Genomic DNA, 22069 nt, shown 5'->3' on the forward strand with positions numbered 1-22069 from the left:
ATGCAATTACCAAGTTAAGGGTGCACCGGTGGCAGTGCAGGGCTGCTCGGCTGCCCACCACCCTCTGAGGGCTTTCCCCAGCTCAGCACGCAGTGCTGCACATTGTCCCATGGCCATTGCTGCTTCCCTGCCGCACAGCCCGCTTTTTTTCCTTTCTTGGGAAAACCAGCTTTCATCCAGCCCCACTGAGCATCTCCCAGACCCCTGCCCAGGCAGCCCCACAGCTGGACCCACTCAGCATCCATCCACATCTGCCACGGCATCTGAAGCAGAGCTGCACGTTGCCTTGCAGGTTCACATCTCAGTTGCAAATGTTATTTTTAAGCAAGGAGCCCTTCCTCCTCCTCCTCCTCCTCCCTGGCCGAAGCAGAGAGACATTGCAGCAGGCAGCAGCATTGCAGCGCGTGCTGGAGAACCCCCCCTCCTGCCAGGCAGGGCTGGCTTAGTCAAGGGAATAATTGGTAGGTGCTTCTGAAGTGCCATGAATAGAGGGCACTCGTCGCCTTTGTTTATCGACTCTTGAGTGATAATGAATACTTCCAAAGATAATTATTGATTTTCTGCATTTGCAGTAAACCTGTTCGGCTGGGGAATGGGTGGAGCGGCACCGCGCCAACGCCACATGGAGGTGGGAACAGGGCAGTTTGGGCAAAACCAGGCTCCGGCTCTTTCCACCAGCCATGAGCCAAATAAGAAAAAAAAAAAATTTCAACATTTATAGAAAAATATTTGTGCAGCTCCAGGACAAACCCAGCTTTCTTCTCCCTAGAAGGGGGAACAGATTAAAATTTAAACCTCGTTAAACACATTTTCTCCTTTCCCTCCCCTTGGGTACCTCTTGTGCATACACACTTCGCCCTGCTGATCACTTCTTCCCTCCGCCCCAGAGCTCGTCCTCCTTGACAGTGGCTGAACACCCACAGCGGGTGTTCACCCAGAGCAGGGCCCGCTCTCTTTTCTCCATCACCCTCAAAACTGAAGCCTGGGGGCAGGAGGGGATGTGGATATTGGGCCCTTTAAATGTGGGAGAGGATAAAGCAGGAGAAGGCGGGGCTGGGGGTCCTGAGCATCCCCCACCTGCCTCTGAGCCTGGTAGTTCCCACTCAGGGTTCCCAGGGGGTTTTGGGCCCCGAGGTGGGGCTTTGGAGGGTGAGGGGGTGCTGGGTGTTTAGTTGCATGGTGCAGGTGGTTGTAGGGCTGCCAAGTTGGGTGCAGCGAGTGGTGCTGGGGGCCCAGCAGCCTGGGGGAGAGCCCTGTTTGCAGCCCCCCATGCCAGGTGGAGAAAGCCCAGGCTCAGCTGTGTCATTTAAAAAAAAAAAACCGCAAATCATGGAAGAAGAGATCTCTAAGGAAGAGATTATTTCTTTCTCTTTTTTTTTTTTTTTTCTTTTGGAGGAAATTGTGAAGCTATCCTCCAAGTCCTGGTTTCCCTGTTCCCATCGCAAAACCAACTCTCTCTGCTACAGCTTACTGCACCCGTTTGGATGCAAACATCTGAACCTGGCAGAGCCCGTGTTATCGCTGGGGCTGTAAATAACCCAGGGTGGCATCTATTGCAATGCCCACGGGGCGAGTAACTGCCAGCTGGATGCTGCTGGCAGATGGCGGTCTTGCAGGGTAGGCAGTATCTGCAGGGGCTCCGGGGCCACTGTTTCCAGAGTGTGGCTGGGATCACCCCAAGGGCTTGGGGCAGGGAGGGCAGCAGGGGCTGCCTGTGCCCCATGGCACCGGCCCCATGGCTCCTCGCAGGGGCACTAGCCCCACTTTGGGGAGGCACTGGCAAGGCTGTGGGCTAACAGACACTCTAGAAATGTAAGGTATCATTTCTGCTTATGATATAGTTCTTTTTCTGGGTATCTTGTAATGCTTTTTCAGGCTGTTTATTTATGAGGCAATTTATTACAGCGCCGTTATTCTATAGCAGGGAAGTCTATTCCTAGGAGCCTCCGTTAACTGAGCCAATTGCTTAATTGGCTCACTGATGTCTCCACAAGGTATGCCAGGAGAGAGGGTTCTTGTTGTAATGATCGCAGCCTTCCTCCTGCCCACGCACCACCCGTGCTGCTAATTTAATAGTGCAAACATTTATTATTCCTTTTATTTGGTAGTTAATTTTGGGGCGTTTAGAGCTGTTCCAGGACCGCTGCTGGAGGGGAGTGAAATGCCCTGGGGTGCAGCGAGGATGCTGGTTGCAGCTGGGGGTGGTTGGACTCATCCTGCAAGGCTCAGGGGGATGCAGGGGCTTTTGCCTTGCAGGGTATTTGATTAATGAGCAGGAAGCAGAGGGATGGGGCTGACCCAGCCGCAGGGCAGCAGGGCTGACCGTGCCGGCATGGCTCCTGCCTGACCCCCACCCCGTGTTTGGGTCATTCACCAGTAAAATGGAGTGAGACCAGGGCACGCATGTGCACACCTGATCTCTCTTTGATGAGTTTAATGTGCTCTGCAGGAAAATGGGCTCCTAATGAATATAGGCTGTGTGTTATGGGAATGGCTGGAAGGACCAGAGGAAACCCAGGCTTGGATTTGCTTGGATGGTGAGTGCCTGTCCCTGCCCATCTGTGGGAGAAGGGCGATGGGATGGTGGTGGCACCTACTGCTGCTGGTGGGTGGCTCTCCCAGGGCCCGTGGGTGCCTGCTGCATCTGCCAGGGGTGCTGGCTGCGCCCTCCCCCAGCCATGCTTTCACAGCATGCCTGCTCTAGACCTCTCAAGCCCTTTACCCTGTTCCTTCTGCTCTGCCCTGCTGTTTGCTGGCCGTGGCAGTCCCTGGAGGATCCCCACTCCGACATCTCCTGCCCATGGCATGCGCAATGTGTCCTGGGCTAGAGAGGAGCTGTAGCTCACGGCCGGCCTTTCCCAGCCCTGTCATGGTTCCCGTCGCCTCTGTGCGGTTTCCCGGGGGGAGCAGCCTCCCAGCAAGCAGCTCTCCGCTGTGTGCAAATGTTGTCCTTCCCTATTGGGCTCTTTCGGCAATGTCTTGCAGAGTCGACTGCGTTTCTATAAAGCCCTGTTGGATCCATGCCCACTCCCACTGCCGCCGCTTCCCCAGCATCCATCTCCAGCCGTTCATGACCTCGCAACACAAAGCCCGCTGCTGCCGGCCGGCGCGTGCCGCCGAGGCTCTTGCTTTGCAGCTCCCGGCGTGGGGATGCAGCCCGCGGCCGCCTGTCCCCACGTACCAGCGGGGCAGAGCCCTGGCGCTGGAAGCAGAAAGCAAAAAGGGGCAGAGAAGGAGGAGTTTGACAGAAAACGCTGTAAGGATGAACCTTTTGCTAATTTTGTATTTATCACAAGAAAGCAATCAAGTTTCTCCATGATTTTTGTTCTTTCTCTGCTCCCACCACCTATTGTTCCTGGCTCCATTATCCCCCCATCGCTTACATAAATGCATCGTGCGGGTTTCCAAGGCACAATAGAGAGAGTCCCATTCATCCAAGGTCACCAGCTTTTACTTGCGCTTCAAAGCTTCTGGTAGAAGAAGCATTTTCTCCTAAAGACGTTTTTATTGTACTTGGTGCAGAGGCTAAGGGAAATAGCACCACTGCACTTGTGCTGCCCCAGCCCTTCCCTCCCCCTCTCCACGTGCCTGGTCCCGTGGGTCAAATCCTGCCCTGCAAGGTGAGGTCTTGTTCTCTGAGCTGGTTAGGACCCCATTGCTGCAGCCAAGAAGCAACATGCCCTGTCCCTGCCTCTCCACCAGTGCCTATTAAATGGGGAGAGTGGGAAAAAAGGGGGTTTCTTCCAAAATGTCCTCCCCATACAGGTCCCAGTATGGACCAGTTACAGAGCTGTCTCCATGGCCTCCTGCTGCTATCTCGCTTGGCCATCTGAGCTGGTGGCTCTGGGCTCTCCCTCTTTCTCCACCATGTCCGGTAAACAGCAGGCAAACACAAAGGCTATCGGTAGCCTGCGTCAGGGGATGGGGACTTGTGGGGGCCCAGGCTGATGCTCTGCCCTGGAGGGTTTGTGTTCCACAAAGGGCAAGGTGTGGGGGTGCCCACGATCCAGCAGCGAGCTGGAAGCGGTTCCTCGTCTGGAGAAGGTAACAGGGGGGATGGAGGAAGGAGGGTCCTAGGGACTGCAAAGACACCCGGGTGGAGATGGTGAGTGAGGGTGGCAAACCTGCCTGTAGGGTGGGAGCCGCCTGAGACCCCCCGAGCCCCCCCCGAGCCACCCGAGCCCCCCAGCACCATCGGTCCCGAGGGAGCAGCGAGGCAGCCCGCCTTTCCCGCCGGGGACAGGAGTGAAGCCAGCCCAAGAGGAGCCGCCGGGTCCTGTCCGGAGCTGCCCTCCTCCAGCCGGGGCAGCACCGGGGCGGCTGCCGGCCCCCGGGCAGCCCCCCCCGCCCCCCCGGGCCGAGCCGTGCGGGCTCCCCGCGGCTCCGGCCGCAGCAGCTGCGGGAGGCGGCGCCGGGGAGGGGACAGCGGCCGGGCCCGGCCCCTCTCCCCGCCTCGCCGGCACAAAACGGGAGGCGGGGGCGGCTCGGGCCGCACACCTCCCCGCCAGCCGGGGCAGCGCCGGGCCGGGCTCCCGGGGCCGAGCCGAGCCGGGGCGGGCGGGCGGGGAGCGGGGCCGTGCGGGGATGTAGCGCTCAGCACCGCGGAGAGCGGCGGGGCCGGGGGCCATGGCCAGCGTGCAGCAGGGCGAGAAGCAGCTCTTCGAGAAGTTCTGGCGAGGCACCTTCAAAGCCGTGGCCACGCCGCGACCCGAGAGCATCATCGTGGCCAGCATCACGGCCCGCAAGCCGCTGCCCAGGTAAGGGCTGCCAGGGCACGGGGGGGCTCAGGGAGACACCCCCCTCCCCCCATCCCGCCTCCGGCTGGGGGCTGCACCACCCCGACCCTCCTCCCCCCCCAATTATTACACCCCACAACCCCCCCCCCCCCCCCCCAAATCAGCAGGGTCTGGAGTGTCTTCTCCCCTCACCCCCAGCTAGGGGCTGGAGGAGCTGGGGGTCCCCCCGTGCCTGGGGCAGGGGGATGTTGGCTGGCTGGGCTCCCTCCCCGGGTAGGTGCTGTGCTCCTGAGGGGAGCACAAAGGAAACTTTGGCTCGGTGGTGCTTGGACCCCGGGAGCTGGCTGCCTCCCGAGGGGAGCAGGCTGGGGGCCTGGAAAGCTCTAGCTGGGCTATGGAGGGTGGGCAGTGGTGGGGGTCATCAGCCAGAAAGTATGCTCACCTCCATCCCTGCCTTGCAGACCCCCGGGGTGTGTGTCCTGCTGGTTGTCTTGTCTCTGCATCGCTCCTTCACCAGGGACCGTTGGGAAGGTGATGCCCGGGGAGGGGCAGCCCCCATCCAGCTGGACCCTGCCTTGGCGCAGGGGGGAGGCTGATGCACCCCAGGGAGGTGCAGCCTGGAGGCTACAGCTGCCCGAGGCACTCGCGCACAGCCACGGACCGGGGCAGCTCTGGGTCTGGTGTCCCCCAGGTCTCAAAGCCGAGCAGTCTCAGCTTTGCATGTCCGGTGCCTGCCTGCCCTGTCCCTCCTGCTCCCGGGGAGACCAGTGCCCCCCATGTTTGCCAGAGGCAGAGCAAGGGTCAAAACCTGTGAAAAGAGGCAAGGGGGCTGCTTGTACCCACCGAGCTGCTCAGCCAGGCTATCTCATGGGCAAGGGTCCGTGTGGCTTCCTCACAAAAATGCACTAATTTAGACCAATTTTATTTTGTTGACTGTCTAAATATCAGTTAAAATTATCCTCTTTGCACTGTTTTTGTAAGGAAAGGAGGCTTTTGCTGGTTCTCCTCTCTCTTTGCTTTGTATTTCGGCTGCTGGCTGCTCCCCACGTCCTGTGGGGAACAACCCAAAGTTTCAGAAGGTGATGGGTTAGGAGAGGGGCTCGGTCTGCAGCGTGCTGGGTGTCAGGGGCTCAGCCTGTACTAAACAGCAGAGTGCTTGCAGGGAGCGAGCCGTTTTGGATGCCTCCCGTGCCGGTGGAGGCTGCGAGCTGCAGCAGTGAGGGGGGACAGGGGTCCCGCTGCTTGTGCAATGGGGGAGTCACTTCTGCCCCTGCGGCCCAGATGCCCAAGCATGAATTTTTCCAATCTCTCTGGTTGCTATTAATCAGGGTAGGAAATTGTGAAAGTGCACGGCTTAGGCTTCCAAAGGAGAAGAGCAAATCTCGTTTCCACAGGCAGCATTTGCAGGGCTTCAACCTTCATGGGGGAACCTCTGTTCCTTTCTCCTCCCCTGCATTGGCTACAGTTGGCAGCCAAAGGGGCCGTCAGCGGGCTGGGTGCTGGCTCACACACACACACTCCTGCCTGAATGTGCCTGAGTGAGCCGTGCTGCCTAAATATCTCACAGTTGGAGATGTAACACGGCAACGAATTAGGACATTGGGGAAATACAGCAAGCCCAAGCACCAGGAATGACACATGGCTCTACATGGCAATTTGTATTGCCACGGACATCCCTGTCAGGCTGAGGACCGCAGCTGGGAGCGTTTGCAACGCTGTTAAAAAGTTAACGAACACGCGCGCCTCTCTGCTTCGCTGGCAACGCCAGCTCTGGCAGGAGGGGAACTGTCTGTGCAGGGGTCAGGAGCTCTCAGCACATGGCAAAACGGACCCACCAGCTCAGCTTTGCTGTGTTTTGCACCTTGGCACCAGCAGATCCTGCACAACGGGGTCCCCGAGCCAGGGTGTGCTCCGTGCCACCAGTCGCGATGCTGCCGGGTCCCCGTGTCGGTGCAGCCAGACTCCTTTTGTCTCTGTGCAGCGTGTGCCACTGGCCGGGGCCCCGGGATATTCCCTGCGGTGCAGCCATCTGCACTGCTGCCCTCACTACAGGTGTCGAGCGGGGTCAGGCCTGACGGGGCTCTCCCTGGGGTCTGTGGGGTACTTGTTGCGCTTGCCCCAGGCCCCCTGCCAAAAAGGGGCTTTGCTGCCGGGGGGGCTGAAGCAAAGGCGGGGGGAGCAGAGAGACCATGGTCCCTGGCTCCTCTTGTCAGGGCTGCCAGCTCAGCTTGAGCCATGTGGGTCTCTGCCGGGAGCCCGAGGCTGCTGTCTTGGCAGGATTGCGCCTGTGAGATGCCAGATCTCACACCCCCAGGGGCCTTGCAGCGGGTCCCCATCGGGGTACGCAGCAATGTCCCCAAGGTGGCACCAGGTTCGTAGCCCAGCAGTAGCCAGAGCTGGGATCCTTACTCCCTGTCCACTGGGAGAACAGCCCCAAGGCTTGCAGCAGCTCCTCTTGCAGCTGTCTCCGTGCCCAGCTCTACTCTGGGTTTGTTTTTCCTGAAGGTTTCACTGCACCGCTGCTTGGATCGTCCTCTCTTCCCTGATGATGCTCCTGGCTAATTTAAGAGCAAATGACTGCAGTGCCAGTGAGCAGAGTGCACCAGAGAGGAGACAGGGAGACCAGTTAGACAGATGAAAAATTAAGATGACCATCTGGATTTCTGTTTTCTCCCATACTTGACAGCTGCTCCTCTGCAAACGCCGCAGATCTCTGCCCTGGATCCAGCCCTGTGCTTCCCGCAGCGGTGGAGGTGATGGTGTGGTTTCTAGGCCAGCTCTGCCCATCTCCCCATCAGTTTTGCTGGCTGAGCCTGTGCCCTCGTGGGGTGCCAAGGGACTCAGCTGTGGCATGGGGGTCCTGCTGGGAGCCCCCACAGTGGGCATAGCCCAAATCCATCCCCACAGGGTGTCCTGGGCATGGCTAGGAGCTCAATCCTGCATCCTTCTGGGGCAGTGGTGAGCTTCCTGGGGCTGAAGGTGATTTTTCCCTGCCCCCGCTTCCAGCCAGCTCTTCCCTGTGCCCTATCCCTTGCCACCACCTTGTTGCTGGTCCCAGAGATAAAGCCTCTTCCATGTAAATTCCCTGGGAGGTTTGGAGGGTTAAAGCTCTGCTAAACCCACGGTTCATCCTGGAACAAAAGAATACATTAATCCCTTCCCTCCCAGTCCTGCCAGGGCTGGGGGTGCTGCTAACTCCGGCCCAGATGCAGCTCCCCGCCCGGAGCAGGGCTCTGCCAAAGTAAATGGATTATTGACCAGTCTGCAGCATGAAAGGAAAAACCCAGGCAACAGGGGAAAAGGGCTTTTCCAATTAACCTTTCCTCATGCAGAGCCCGGCAGGGCTTTGCCATGCAGCCTGGGGCCATGCTTTTTTGGTGAGGGACCTGGTGCTGCGGGGAGGCTGGTGAGGGCTGGGGCTGCCCCCATGTTTGCATTTGCTGGGGGGGTTGCTCCAGCATGTACAAAATCCTAGGGTGGTTTGAGGGGCTTGTGTGCTGGGAAGGATGGGACAAGGACCCCCCACCCTGCCCTAAGCCCCTCTGCTGAGCCAGGGTGCCCTCGCTCCCTCTCCCTGGTCCATAAGGATGCTGTGATCCCCACCCGATGGCTGCTGTGAGGGGCTTCGGCTCTTGTAAACCGAAAATCTCTTTAAACCTCCTGTGCTAAAGGTGCCACCGGTCTCAGCCCAGCCTTTGGGGATGGGTATCGCAGCCACACTGTAGCCCTGGTCCTGTGACCGGGACCCCATTTCCCCCCTTTTGGCAGGGCTTTTGCCTGCGTCTCTTCCCTGTCCATGACCTCAGCCACGGTGCAGTGGCTGGGAGCCCCTTCACGCTCGATGACCTGACTTCTCCCAGCACTGCTGCATATTTCATATGCACCCATCTGCCGGGGAACCGCAGGTGCTGGGGACAGCCAGGACGGGAGATGCTCCAGGGTCCCCCTGGGACCCAGAGCTGGTGGCCGTCCAGGGGCTTGCAGGATGCTTCTGGGGGTGTTTGGCTTCCCCACTCCCACACCACCAGCCACAGCAGTGTGGCACAGGCTGCCCTGGCCCAGTACCCCCAAACTCAGCTGAAATCCACTTCTACATGAAAAACGAGGGCAGTGTTGAGGCTGGGGGCTGCGGGCACCGGTATCAGCTCCTGGGGCAGCCGGTGATGTTGGGTGAGCACCAGCAGTGCTGGGAGAAAGGAGGCTCCAGCATCCCTTCCTGCCAGATGGTCTAAGTGGGTCACATCAGGGCAGTGCAGGGGATTTGTGCTTTAACCCTTAATCCCCCGGGGATGTGCTGTGCATGCAGGGGGAGGGAGGGGTGTGTCGCTGAAGTGGGATTAAGCACAGTTTCGCTGCCCGATTTGCCGTCATGGGTGATCTCAGAGACAGGTCTGTGTGCTGCCGCTGCAAACCTGCTGCGACAAGGGTGGCAGCATGTCCTCCCTGGCTGTGCTGGGACCGGGCAGGAGCAGCCGTGGCACTGCAGTGCCAGGGGGCCAGAGTACCCCCAGTGAGGGCAGAATGCGGCTGCAATGCCCCTGTGACTTTTGGACCGGCAGAGAGTCCCTGATGGGCTGGGGACCCGCTCTCTCCTATCCCAACTGCTGACTTCCCTGCCACATTTTGGTGGCTCCCATCCCCGCTCATCCCCAGCAGGCTGGCAGCCCCTGGGCATCGGCATCGGGGTGTGCTGCTGGGGAAGAAGCCCCCGCTGGCGGCCCTGCCGTGCCGATGTCCCCCACTCCCGTTAATCCTCCCCCTTGTTGGTCGGGCATCTGCTCTGCGGGAAGAGGCGTCGGCAGGGCCGGCCGCGCCAGCCGCCTGGCTGCCATCTGCTCCCTCCTGCTCCCAACGAGCCCAAGCGCTAATGAGCCCGTGGCCCCAGCCCAAGCGGGGGGAGAGGGGCTTGAAAAGAAAAGCAGAGGGGGAGAAGAAAAGCCCCTTCCTCAGAGGGGCTGTCAATAGGGAGGCTTTTGTCTGCCCCTGCCCTCCAGCTCCAGCTGGATGGCGGCGGGAGCAGGGAGAGCTAATTAGGCAGCTTGGGAGCTGCTGGGAAGCTGCGGGGAACGAGGGTGAAGGGAATGAGGGGCAGAGCTGGGGATGCCCAGGGGACCCCCCCCCATGCTGCTCTCAGAGCCTTCATCCTCCTCTTCCTTTCCCCTGGCCCGGTCCATCTGCCTCTCTGCCGGACCAGTGCTGGGGCCCATGTCCCTGCCGGCCTCCCCGGTGGGGTGGGGGACACCTCTGTCCCCAGAGCAGTGGCCCCGCCAGCATGTCAGGGAGATGGGGATGGAGGCTCCTGCCAGGGTTGGGTGGGATGCAGCGAGTGCCAGGCGGCACAGCCGGGTTCAGCACCCATGGGTGCCTTAGCCAGGTGTGTGTGCCCCAGCATGGGAGGGTATACAAGCACCTAAGGATTTAGGGAAAGGGGCCTTTGGAAGCCGCCGTAGGAATCCCAAGTCCATGGATGAGGCCTTCTTAGAGACTCCGGGTACCCCCAAACATGCCGCCTTTCCCCACTGTGCCCCTGCTGCAGTCATGTGGGGTTTTGTCACCTTCACCTAAAAGCAGATGTGGGGCTGAGGGCTGTGCCCAGACCAGTGTGGCTGGGACTGGAAACCAGAAGGGTGGTGGGAAACGCTGTGGTTTGGAGGATGGGCAATTTCTGACCTGTAAAAGCTCATTTGAGAGCTCTGCTTGGGGCCCAAATCTGGCCCCGTGCCTCCAGTTCCCACGCCTGCCAGCAAAGAACATGGGCACAACCTGGCCCTCCTTCAGAGTGAAGGTTCACAGCGTCTTGTGGGGAAACATGGCATATGGCTCTCCCCAAATCTGGGGCTTGCTGCTGCCCCCATCTCCGGGGAGGAGGGAGCCACGGTGCCCACACTGCACTGGGGGGAAGCACTGTATCTGATCTCCTCTCCTCATCCTCCTCTTCAGATGAGGGATGAAATCAGGTGGAAGGAAGCAAAAGGGGGAAAAAGTCCACTGGCTGTCCGGAGGATTGTTTTGTAGATACATTTGATTTCACCCTTGAACAGAGCCGTCTGCAGACGCTCCCCCGACTGCTGGGGAGCCCCTGTGTCTGCAGATGCTGCAGGGGCTCAGCCGTGAATGCCGGGTTTGTGAGCACAGCCCCAGTGGGGTCCGGCACCTTGGGGGCTGTGCTGGCCATGGTGATCCCCTCCCTGATGGGCTCAGTGCCGTCCCAGCACTTGGGTGAGGCTGTTTCATAGAGGTATTGAAGCGCAGAGCAATAGGCCAGGGCAAAATGTGGTAGTTTAGGGTCTTGTGGGGCTGGGTCCTGTCCCTGCCCGGCTGGGGGGTAGCTGGCAGATGCCCCCATAGCAGCACTGGCTCTGGCCAGCCCCCGTCCCTGCTCATCTCCCATCCCCAGAGAGGCAGGAGAGCCAGGCTTTGAAACGCCATGCCCCCATTCACACATTCACATCCCTCCCTCAAGGTCTAACTAATAAATATTTAGGGCTGCAAGGCCCTAAATAATAAATAGCAGTGACGACCCTGATGCCAGGGATTGATAAAGTTCTGCCCACCAGCGGGTCCTGCGGCCACTCTTGTCCCCTTGCCGTCACCATTGTGCCTCCACCATCTGCGGCAGCCAGTCCCATTGCGGCTTGTCCCCAGAAAAGGGCTCTGCAGACCCGCTCTTGCTGCATGGGGGGTGTCCCCTCTCTGCTGGGGTCCCCAGGCACAGGGCATTTCTCCTTCCAGAGGGCTGTGGCTAGAACTGAGCCCTTCTCTCCTCAGCCCCATCCTTACCCCGTTCCCACATCTCCGTGTCTGGTGACTGGACCTTTCTATACGCACATTTTTCTATAAGAAAACTTATCAAATGCAAACCCCACATCACTGAAATGAAATCATTTCATGCATGACCACCCTTTCCTTTTCTCTTTTTTTTTTTTTTTTTTCCTCCTTTTCTCCCTGCGGCCATTGAAACCTCTTCATCATTGTGAAGCCCGACCCAGGCTGGCAAAGCCCACCTGTGGTTTGGCTGCAGTTGGTGCTGGCGCTTTGCTGCATCCTCTGGTCCAGCTCAAGCCCCTGGGGGCTCTTTGCTGCTAAGAGAGCATGGGTCTGCTGTGACCCACAGTCCTACCCTGCCCCACCAGAGACACACACACGGCTCCTAGCCCTGCTGGGTCCTCCTCTGGTCCTGATCCGCAGTGGTACCAGGTTATGTGTCACCAGCTGGAAAACAGGGCTGGGTTTGATGCCCGGATCAGAGCCCTTTAGCATTCCCAGCAATGGGCAGAGAGAAATGCCAGACCGTGGGAGCTAATTTGCTTTTGTAGCCCCACTTGCTGATTTTTATGGGTGCATGCAAACGCATATGGGTGAGTGCCTGAAATGCAGCAGGAGCAGTGGATCCCAACAGCACAGCATCCATAACAGGGCTTTGATGTGGTGCTGATTTGGCACATGCTGAGGGGATGAGTGGGCTGGACCACCACCTCCGGCAGCATGGCTGCGCGCCGTGCCCACATCTTGGTGCCACCATCGCCCGGCAAAGGCCACGCAACCTTCTGCGGGATGCTGGGTGTGCAAAACCAGCTTCTCCATCAGCCACTTGAGCTGAAAGCGCTGACAAACACTGGGAGTTTAAAAATAGCAGGGTTTTTTGCAAGCAGCGGGAGCACTTTCCCTGCCAGTGCAGCGGGGACTGCAGGAAGGGGTTAAAAAAAAGAAAAAAAAAGTGGGGGAAAAAACTCTATTGGTGTTTCAGGTTGGCTGAGCTGGGTATCCCAGCCTGTGGCCAAGGCAGGAGGCAGTGAGGTTGGAGCTAACTGCTTCACTGATGACCCATTTAAAACTTTGTGTTTAATTTATGTCTTGTCATTAATGAAAGAAGAAACAGCTGCTGCCACCCAGCCCTGGCTGGGGCCTTTGTGGGGGGCAGAGGTGGGAGTGGGGGCACTGGAGAGGGCATCTCCTCTTTTGCCACCACGTGGGTGCCTGGACAGGCAGAGGGGTCGGGGCAGTGCAGGCAGGGTCCTGCTGCCTGTGGGGTTGCTCTGCTCTCTCCTCCTGGCTCCTGCTTCCTCCCTGGGGGCAGGGGAGGCTGCGATGTGCTGGTGCGGGCTGCAAAGACCTTCATGCTGGTGGATCCCAGGGCTGGGGTCAGACGCCCACCTCACATGCATGTGCAGGTGGCTGAAAATGCTCTGAGACCCACAGGCCATGGGTTTTCTCTGCCACTAACACCAAATTCCAGCAGCGCATCATGCCAGTGAAATTCAACGGCACTTTGGCAATGGGCTGGTTGTATTGAGTTTATCTCTGTGCCCGCGCGTGCTTGGGAGTGCATGTGTTGGGGTGTGACTGGAGGAGAGCGGGGTAGGAGGCTGTGATTTTAGCTACATTACTGTCAGGATGAAGAATTAGCTATTGCCCAGCAAGAGAAATATTTTTGCATTAAGAGAGATTTCACAGTTAAAGACCACCTGCTGAATTAATCTGTGGGTCAGCTGGAGCTGCCGTATAAACAACCGCCCGCCAAAGCAGTGCATATATAACATCAACATATAATAGCATGTAAATATATCATAACTTATTCTCCGCTGCTCTATCGTCTGCAGCCAGTGGAGCAGGCATGGCCACAGCCACGGCATACCAAGTGCGGGAGACATTTAGGGCTTTGGGCTGATTTACCCCTGAGGCTGGTGGTTTAACTCTGGGAACCTATTATCTGTAAAGCATTTGCCCTCTTCAAATCCCCCGGCTTCAGTCAGAGCACAGCCAGGTTTGTCACGACAGGGAGAAGCACGGCAAGTGGGTTCAGCACAGCTTCTCCTAAGGGACGGGGTTTTTATTCGCCAAAAAACTCCAAGATAGGGAACATATAGGAGAAAAATCCAAAGCAACAAAGCAGCCCAGTGCCCACGTTTCACCTGCCCTTCCCTGCTGCATAAGGATGGGTTCCGTGGTTATCTGCCTGCCGCAGCCGCCCACCCTATCCCTGCCTTTGTCTGCCCATCAGCCACGCGTTGAGTTAATGAAGGACAATGGTGCCGGGCCACCGGAGCGGAGAGGCAGGCGGACAACACGTGCTGGGGAGAGGGGGGTGCAGTGGGGTCTGGGTGGGCACTGCTGGTGGAGGAGGAACAAAGGGAGCAGCTGGTGAGTCACTGAGGTAGGGGCGTTTTGCAGCCCAGCCCGCCGGGGAGTGGTGGAGCACACGGGCTGTCGGCCCAAGTGTGCCCTGGGCCTCCTAATCGAGGATGGACGTGATCTCCTGGTGACCTCCTCTGGTCCTGTGTCCCCAGGCGCTGGCTGCTCCAGGGCGTCCTTGTGCAGGGCTGAGTTCTGTAGGATACAAGACGTTGGCTGCGTCTCCCCAAGGAGCCAGGGGCATCCCCAGGCACAGGGGCTCAGTTGCCTCTTCTGTCCGATGGCTGGAGAAGTCCTTGGCACGGTTTTGGGCCAGTCCTTGTGCTCTTCCAAACATTTCCCATGTGTGGTTCAGGAGCCAGTGCAGGTTGAAGGACATCCTTTGGATGTTTTGGAGGGTTTTTTTTATGTTTTGGAGAGTCCAGGCCAGCAGATGCAGCCCTTTCGTGCTCCAGGCACGTCTCTGCCTTCGGGTGTGCAGGGGCTGCATGGCTGTGCCTGGTGGCCAGGCTCTCATCCCTGCCCTCGCCGTGAGCATGGAGCATCTCAGCACCTGCAGGGACACAGCTAAAGGTACACCACCAGCAGCATGTGCCACCGGCAGGGTTGGATCCCACTATTTGCTGCCTCGTGGCAGTAGTTACTAGCCCATTGCCCTCAGGGGCTCCCGAGAAGTGATTTTTCCACCAACAGCCCAAATTTCCCCGTCCTTATCCCTCTGAGTGGGCTGGGATGCTCAAGGGCAGGCGCTCAGCATGGGAGTTGCCACTGTGGGGACAGGTGGGTTAATTTTGTGGTGGAGGCTCGTGGGCCAAAGAGCTGGCTGCTGGCTCTGCTGGGCTGCGAATGCCACCAAAGGCACGTTCATCCCTGATTAATGGAAACTGAAAAGCAGGATCCTGAGGACCCGCGGCTCCCCTGCCCCCTCCCTGCTGTGGGCTGTCGCTGCCAACCCTCACCCTGCGCTGCTGCCGGGTTTGTCCTGCGTGGAGCAGAGGACGACAGGTCTCAGCTTGCCTTTCTGCAGCAGAAAAGTAAGCAGCCTGCGCCCTGCCTGCAGAGCCAGCTCTGGGACACGGCCACCACCCTGCTCCCCCCACTCGCCCTCCCCACCACGTCGATATTGATTTGACCTGAACTCTCTTTAATGTGCTGTGATTTCTTTCAATTAGGCTTTAAGCGAGGTCGCTGCAGCATTTGATAGAGCCGGCCCCAGCATGGTGCCTGGACCAGGATGGTCCAGAGGGAGATGCTTGAGGACGCTCCCGCATCCCTGACGAGCATTCCTCCACATCTTATTTTCCCCGTGTCCCATGAGGATAATCCCACTACTCAAAGGTGCTCCTTGTCCCCCTCTGCATTTCCTAGCTCTTTCCTTCTCTTGGACTCATGGCTTTGCTACCCCAGCCCATAGGACAGATTTGCCGCATCGTTAGCTGGTTCACCTTCTGAATTTAGACGAGCGCCAGACCTGCATGGTCCCCCCTGCTCTGTGCAGGAGCAGCCCCGCCACCAGCCAGAGCCGGACCAAACCTGAGCAACCCTCATCTTCCCATCCCTGGCAAAGCCTCCTTGCTTTCCCCTTTCTCCTTGGTGGCTGTCACCTCCTCGGGGACGTACTTAGCCGAGTCGGGGCTTGGTGTCACATTGTTTCCGGCAAACTAATGGGCAGAGTGCTTGTTTTCAGAGATTGCACAGAGCAGAAATCCCTGCACTTCATCTCCAGCTGCAATTACCGAAGCCAAGTCGATGCAGTTGATGGTAATAGGATGGTAACACTGTCTGAATTTGTATTTAATGCTGATTCCAAGGGTCTATAATTTTCATCAGCACCACATGACTTTTTATAGAACAGAAAAATGTGAGAGCAGTTAATGAGCTGTAATTCTGGAGAGCTTCTGCCTTGATTGGGACTAATTATCTTCTTTATAAAAATAATTAACAATCCACACAACCTACAAAGTGAGAGGCATGTGGCATTAATTAAACCATGCGGTATTTTCAACGCACCTTTATATCCCCTTTCACAGCACACCCCAAATAGATGGTGGCATTGCACTGCGGAAAGCTGGGCACAAGCTCGCATTGGGGCGAGGGCTCATGCAGGGCGAAAAGGGCAGGTCCTGAGTAAGGGGGCTGCATCCAAATCCCACCTCTGCAGCTTCCCAGCCCTGCGTGTACTGTGAAAAACTTCATTTGGGTAGGAAGGGCTGTTTCGGCTAGAATAAGGTGATAGTCTTCATGCAAGGGCTGTCCATGATGGCTGCGGAGGGGATGCTGGGGATATCTGGTTTTTAACTGAAGAGCAGCCAGTGGGACCCCAGGGGCTGCAGGGGGCTGCACTACATGCTGTCGCTTGCCATGGGGCATCGGGATACCCCAAAATTGAGATGGTCACTTTGCACAGGCTAAGCCCTTGTTCTCCAGTGCTCTGAGATCCTGAGATGAGTCCCAGGTGAATGCGCCCCAGCACCAATAGTGCATGGGTCTGTGTGTGCTTAGACACAGACATACATAATATACAATTGTTAACAAGACTAATTCCTCTATTTTCCTGGAGGTATTTCGAGAACTAATGAATATATTTGCATAATCTTGATTTTGTTTATGAATAATTCTGGATTATCCAAATGTGAATAACACCGGGGCTTTGCCATTCTAGATTGCCTTTCAGCTGAGGATAGCAAAGCATTTTACAAATATTAGTTCAGCCTCACAAATCCCAGCAAGCAATAAAATTATTATTACACCAAATGAAAGACGGATGTGCCAAAAAGTGAAATGATTCTCTCCAGCCCCTCCTGGCAAGGTCTGCCATGAGGCCCAGGAGCCCGGGGACCTGCCTGCCTCCTCCAAACCTTCCCCCTAGGGAAGCAAGCCAATAAATATCCTCCCCTTCCTTTTTGGGGATGATTTAAAACAATGTTCAGAGTTGCAGGGTGGCACAGATGTTTGGGGACAAGACCTGGGAGTGGAGAGGGAGGTTTCTTTCTGGCTCTGACCCCCAAACAGCCCTGGGTGCTGCAGCACTGAGCACCCTGGTGCCTGCTGTGTGGCAGGGATGGCATAGCCATACCAACCTCTCCCTCCTTGGAGCACAGTGGGAGGAGGAAAGGACCTGTCTTCCCTCCCAGAAACTCTCCCTAACTTAAAAGCCCCCCACCAGTCCTTCCTGGGCAGCTGGCAAGACCACTGAGGTGTTTCCCACAGGACCAGGGGGTCCTACAGGGAAGGAGGACTGGAGTCAAACCAAACCCTCCCACCCAGGAAGCTGCAATTCGGGAATTTCCCAGCTCAGCTGACATAGGAGACATGATACAGGGAGGCAAAGGGGCTCTTCTGCCCATAAAAAGCCCCCCAGCACCATGTTGTAGGGGGGTTAAAGCCCACTTGCCACCTCCCTTCCTGGGCTGGGAATGTCGTAGGCTCAGAGAAATCTGTTGCTTAATTCCTTTCTGTGGGAGCGAATTACTGCCCACATGTCCCCATGTGGGGACATCTGCTCCTCACAGTGTCACTGAGCTGTCCCAGCCCTGTGTGGCCCTGGCAGAGTGGCGCTGGGCATCGTGGCAGGATGGATGTTTGGGAAACAAGTCCCAAATGAGGGGATATCCAGAGACCCCCATGTCCCCAGACCCCCCAAGCACAGCAGACTGATTTTTGCTGGCTGCTGCCTGGGGCTCCCCTGCCCCGGCTGCCGTTCATGGGTGCACACGGGGGTCAACAGAAAATGTTATCTTCAGCTCCTCTAATTCTGGCAGCCCCACAGGGCAGAGCGGCCCCAGCACTGCCCTGCTTGGGTGATGCCCCCAGACACCCAGGTTGGCGACACCCATTCGGATACACCCGCGAGTCTGTCCTGGGGGGGCTTGAGCATTTTTTTAATGTCGGAGTTGTTTCAAGCTGAGCCCTTTGGATTGCTGTTCATCAGCCGCAGGCAGGCATGCGTGCCCGTGTCCCGGCACAAGGGGTAGCTCAGGGGGTGGTTTATTAATGGGGTGCCATGACCTGAGTGTCCCTGTCCCCAGCCTGGATGGATGGGGTGGCCAACTTCTCCATGCTCTCCACATCAGCTGGAGTCGTTGCCAGGGCAGCTCTGTGGGCAGGCAGCAGCTGCGTGAACAGGTTGGTTTTTGGAGTTATCTGAGTGTTGGGGCTTCCAGTATGTTTTCCCCTCTTCTTCCAGTGGCCATTCAAAAAAAAGTAAATTAAGGGAGACGAGGAAAAAGCTTTATATGAGTGGCAAAGGGAGCATTCCTGCTCCAAGTGGATCTTCTCCAGCCGTATTCTCTTTGCTGCCCCCAATGTGCCTTATTACTAATTCATTTTTAAAGTGATCTCTCGGCGCTCCCAGGAGCTCCTGGTAACTGTGTGTTTACAATCCCCTATTTGATTAAAATTTAATGAGCTATGTTATTGGCCAAATACACTATTTTGCTGCTGATCGCCATGCCAAACAGCATGGGTTCTTGGACAAAGGAGGGAATTGGCGCATCGCAGAAAGCACCTGTACTGACCGAGCACCACGGATGTGGCATCCCGTGGCCAGGCCCTGCCATCGCTTGGCTGCACCCAGGGTGGATTCCTCATTAAAAAGCGAGCCCGGGCCCACTGGGAAGATAGCGATCTCCAAAGATCCTGGATTAGCCTGTGCGAGGAACTGGAATCTTGTGTGCAAGCAAGGCCCCATCCATGGCAGCCAGCACCAAAGCAAGGCACTGCCATGGGGGGCTTGCCTTGAACCCGGGGTGCTGCAGTGGCATGGTGGATGCTCCCTGGGTGGGGGGCTTGGCACTGTGCAGCCCATTGGGCATGAAGGTGGTCTCCAGCTTGACCACATTGCAGATAGTGGCAAAACGCTTCTTTTCTGGGGCATCCTTCAGTTTGTTTTTTTGTTAAAACCCTCCTAAAATGTTAAGCGTCATCTCCCCATGCTCCTCAGCTTCCAGCTCCCAGTGTTGTGTTGGGACGTGCCCAACAACAGCCACTGGGCTCCCCTACGCTGCCCACACCCTGCCCTTCACCCAGCAAGGGTTTGCCCTGCACTGCTCATGGGCGAGTGGTTAATGAAAAATTTCAGCTCAGATCTAGGCTTTTCCTAATCTCAAGCTCTACAAGCACTGCTTAGGGTTGCCCCCATGCCTGGCCGTCAGCTCTGCCCCCTTCACCGGGGAGCGGTTGCCCCCATGGCTGCTCCGGGCTGCCTGGGGGATGATGGCAGGCATGGGTCCTGGGAGTGCAGTTTGTGGCTGGCTGGGAGGAGAGTGGCCATGGGGCTATGGCAGGGTTTAGCGTAAGCTCTCAGCCCCTGTCCCTCCTCAGACCAGTCCCTGCCATGCCAGGATCACTCAGGAGCCTGGAGTCCCCCAGAACATGGGTCGGGGATGTGCAGGATTGCTGTGCCATGGAGCAGCTTGGGGAATGTCGGTACTTTCGGCTCTGTTTGCAGGCACCAGGGAGAAGCCAAGGCTCCTTTCCTATTCCCTGACTGAGGAGAAAACGGGCTTCTTTACAGGCATGGGAACCTGCAGGGTATTTGTCTAAGGAGGAGGATTTGAGGATAGGAAAGGCACAGGATTGTCCCCTCGAGAGCAAGCTCAGCGTGGCAGCATGCAGGTGCTGACGGGCACAAAGCACTGCAGGGACCTCCGAGCCGGCAGCGTGGGAGGCACAAGATGCCGTAGAAACTGCTCGAGACGGGGAAGTGGTCCAGGTTTCCTTTAGAAATCATACGACTGCGTGCCATATTCCTTGGGTTTATCTCTGCTGTCACTGGCAGGCGGTCAGTGGAGCCATCCCAGATTGCTGGCAGTGAGAGAAGGTGATGCCGAGCCCTGCAAGGGTGCTTGGGTGGGAAGAGGGACGGGAAGTGTCCCTAGGGAGAAGGAGACCCAGCCGTGGGGAGCAGGGAGAGGCTGTGCTTGCCCTCCTGCCTGACCCGACCTAAGACAGTCCACAGGAGCATCGCTTTCCCCATGGAGTTTTACGCTCGGCCAGGGCCATCCATCCCTTGTTGCGCAGTGGGAGCCACTGCCGCCGCCAGCTGGTGCCCAGGACGGAGCCCTCCCTGCGGGCTGCGAGCGCACAGCATCCCCCAAAGCATCTGGCACTGACCCTGCACCGCTACCGGGGCCTCTTCCAGCAGGGAAGCTCCTCTGTTCTGATTCAACCATGCATAGCAAATCAACTGCTGGAAAATAAAGAGCCAAGCTGCTTTTTTGGCCCGGGGTATGCTAAGAGCAGTTGTTAAACCTTTCTGGAGTCCAAGAAGCAAAAGAAGCTGCTGCCACATCCGGGCTTGCAGCAGGACGTGTGGCTCCTGAGAGCAGGAGGGGGAGGCGAGACACGGCTGGCAAAAATGGGATGAAAAATGTATATTACAGAATTGTATTTCTTTTCTGTATTTAAACTGCCTCAAGAAAACCACACGCTTTTCTGCAGCTGGTGCCTCTGCTGATGCACGGAAAAAATAGCGGGGAGAAGATTAAAATTGAACTAGCTTGGAGTCTGTGTAATCAGGGAAAATATCTTGGTGATTTGCTATTATAATTCTCAATAACAAACTGCAGGGCTCCTGCCGCACTAATAATAACGGTTTGCATGAAGTGGGGAAAGAACCTGCCGTGGGGTGTTTTTGTGTGTGTGTTTGTGGGAAGCACTTACAATTTTCCCCATCTCCTAATTTTGAAGAGGTATTTTTAGTGCATATTTCAAAGAGCTTTACATAAACACATCTGCTGGAGTTTTGCTTGGAAATGTCTTTACAACCTTCTTTTCTGCCCCCTCCCTCTCCTGGGACAAAGGAACAGTTCGACAATTTTCTTTTTCAATCAGATGAGCAAAGCCAGAGAGCAAAGGAGAAAATAAAAGGGTCATTTTGCTATCACTAAAAGGCTTCTAGCCCAAGGTGGTGGACTTTAGAAATGCTGTGAGCAGCTCAGCCCACTTTTGCCAGGGCCAAGAGCCCAGGGCAGAGACGCATCAGAGGTGGTCATGGCAGAGAGCCATGGGGATGTCAGAGAGTGGGGAGCCTGCCCCCCCTGCACAGCCAAAACCTCCAGGTGAGGAAAGGAGAGGAAAGATGAGATATTCAGTCATGTGTCCATGCACTTCTTGCACGTTACTCAGGAGAAGCGGCAAGAGCATCCCTGGTGTGAGTGGCTGCAGACACAGGAGTTTCTTCCGCTTCCCCTCGGGGCAGTGTGCCTGCTGCAGATGCCTGTGTCCTCTCACGGACTGATGTTCCCAGTCCCCAGGCGAGGCATCCATCATCGGTTTAACGCCATTGAAACATTCGCAACTAATAGGCTCATCAGAGATGCTTTAACCTTTTTCAGTTTTGGGGCTCCGGTTGGCTGGAGCCACTCCTACCTTTTCACCAGGGGCTGTAGAGATGATGGGAACGTGGAGCCAGCCAGGGCTGAAAAGGGCAAGGTAGTAAAGTTTCCGTATTGGTTTTCCAAATACTGTGTCCTGAGCTTGGAAATGCTGTCAGTGAAGGTCTGCCAAGAGCAGTCGGTGCTCAGGGTCTCCAGAGTGCTCAAGCATGCAGCCAGGTGCCCTGCAGCACCACACTCCCGCTCAGGCTGTGCATCCAGCACCCAACCCAGCTGCGTGTGCAAAGTAAAATAAATGATAAAACCAAACAGGCTTGGTTAGCACGATCCAGCCCCAGTGTGCTTATGCTGCTGCTTGCAAAGCAGCTGGGAAGGGCAGAGGAGCTGCAGCCAGGCCACGGAGGGCTGGGACTGCTGGAGCCTGTCCTGCAGAGGCGAGGGACGATGCTGCTGAGGTTGGAGAGATGGCCTGGTGGCAGGGTCTGGCAACTGAAAGGTCACTAGGAAGGCAATTTTCCTGCTTTTCTCTCCTCTTGAGTCGAGGAGCTGAGTTACTGTGGGGGAAAAGGGTGATTGATGAAAGCTTTGTGGCAGGAGACTGCTGCAGGGCCAGGGCAGAGGAGCTCGGCTGGGACACCGGAGCCTGCAGGCAGGGGAGGGCAGCTGCCTGGCCCCGGCAGCGCTGAGAGGCCAGCACGCAGGGATTTCAAGTGCACACCAAACCCGCACTGACTGCATGTCACTGTGGGGCCGGAGGGGACGGGTATCGCTGGGCTCAGCTCCCGGTCAAGAATGCATCACCAAGTGCCACATTACATGGCCTGATGAGACAGCGCTTGGCCATGGCACCGAACACCATGGCTC

General features: G+C 57.1%; 1 protein-coding gene across 1 annotated transcript in view; it reads left to right on the forward strand.

The window, feature by feature from the left end:
• Positions 1 to 4626: 4626 nt before the first annotated feature.
• SRRM4 (serine/arginine repetitive matrix 4) overlaps positions 4627 to 22069 on the forward strand; it is a 45389-nt gene continuing 27946 nt past the window's right edge. Inside the window, exon 1 of the mRNA XM_075718773.1 lies at positions 4627 to 4757. Coding sequence (XP_075574888.1) covers positions 4627 to 4757 — 131 coding nt within the window. The remainder of the gene's footprint in view (positions 4758 to 22069) is intronic.

Source organism: Pelecanus crispus, chromosome 11 (assembly GCF_030463565.1).
Source record: "Pelecanus crispus isolate bPelCri1 chromosome 11, bPelCri1.pri, whole genome shotgun sequence".
Taxonomy (NCBI): domain Eukaryota; kingdom Metazoa; phylum Chordata; class Aves; order Pelecaniformes; family Pelecanidae; genus Pelecanus; species Pelecanus crispus.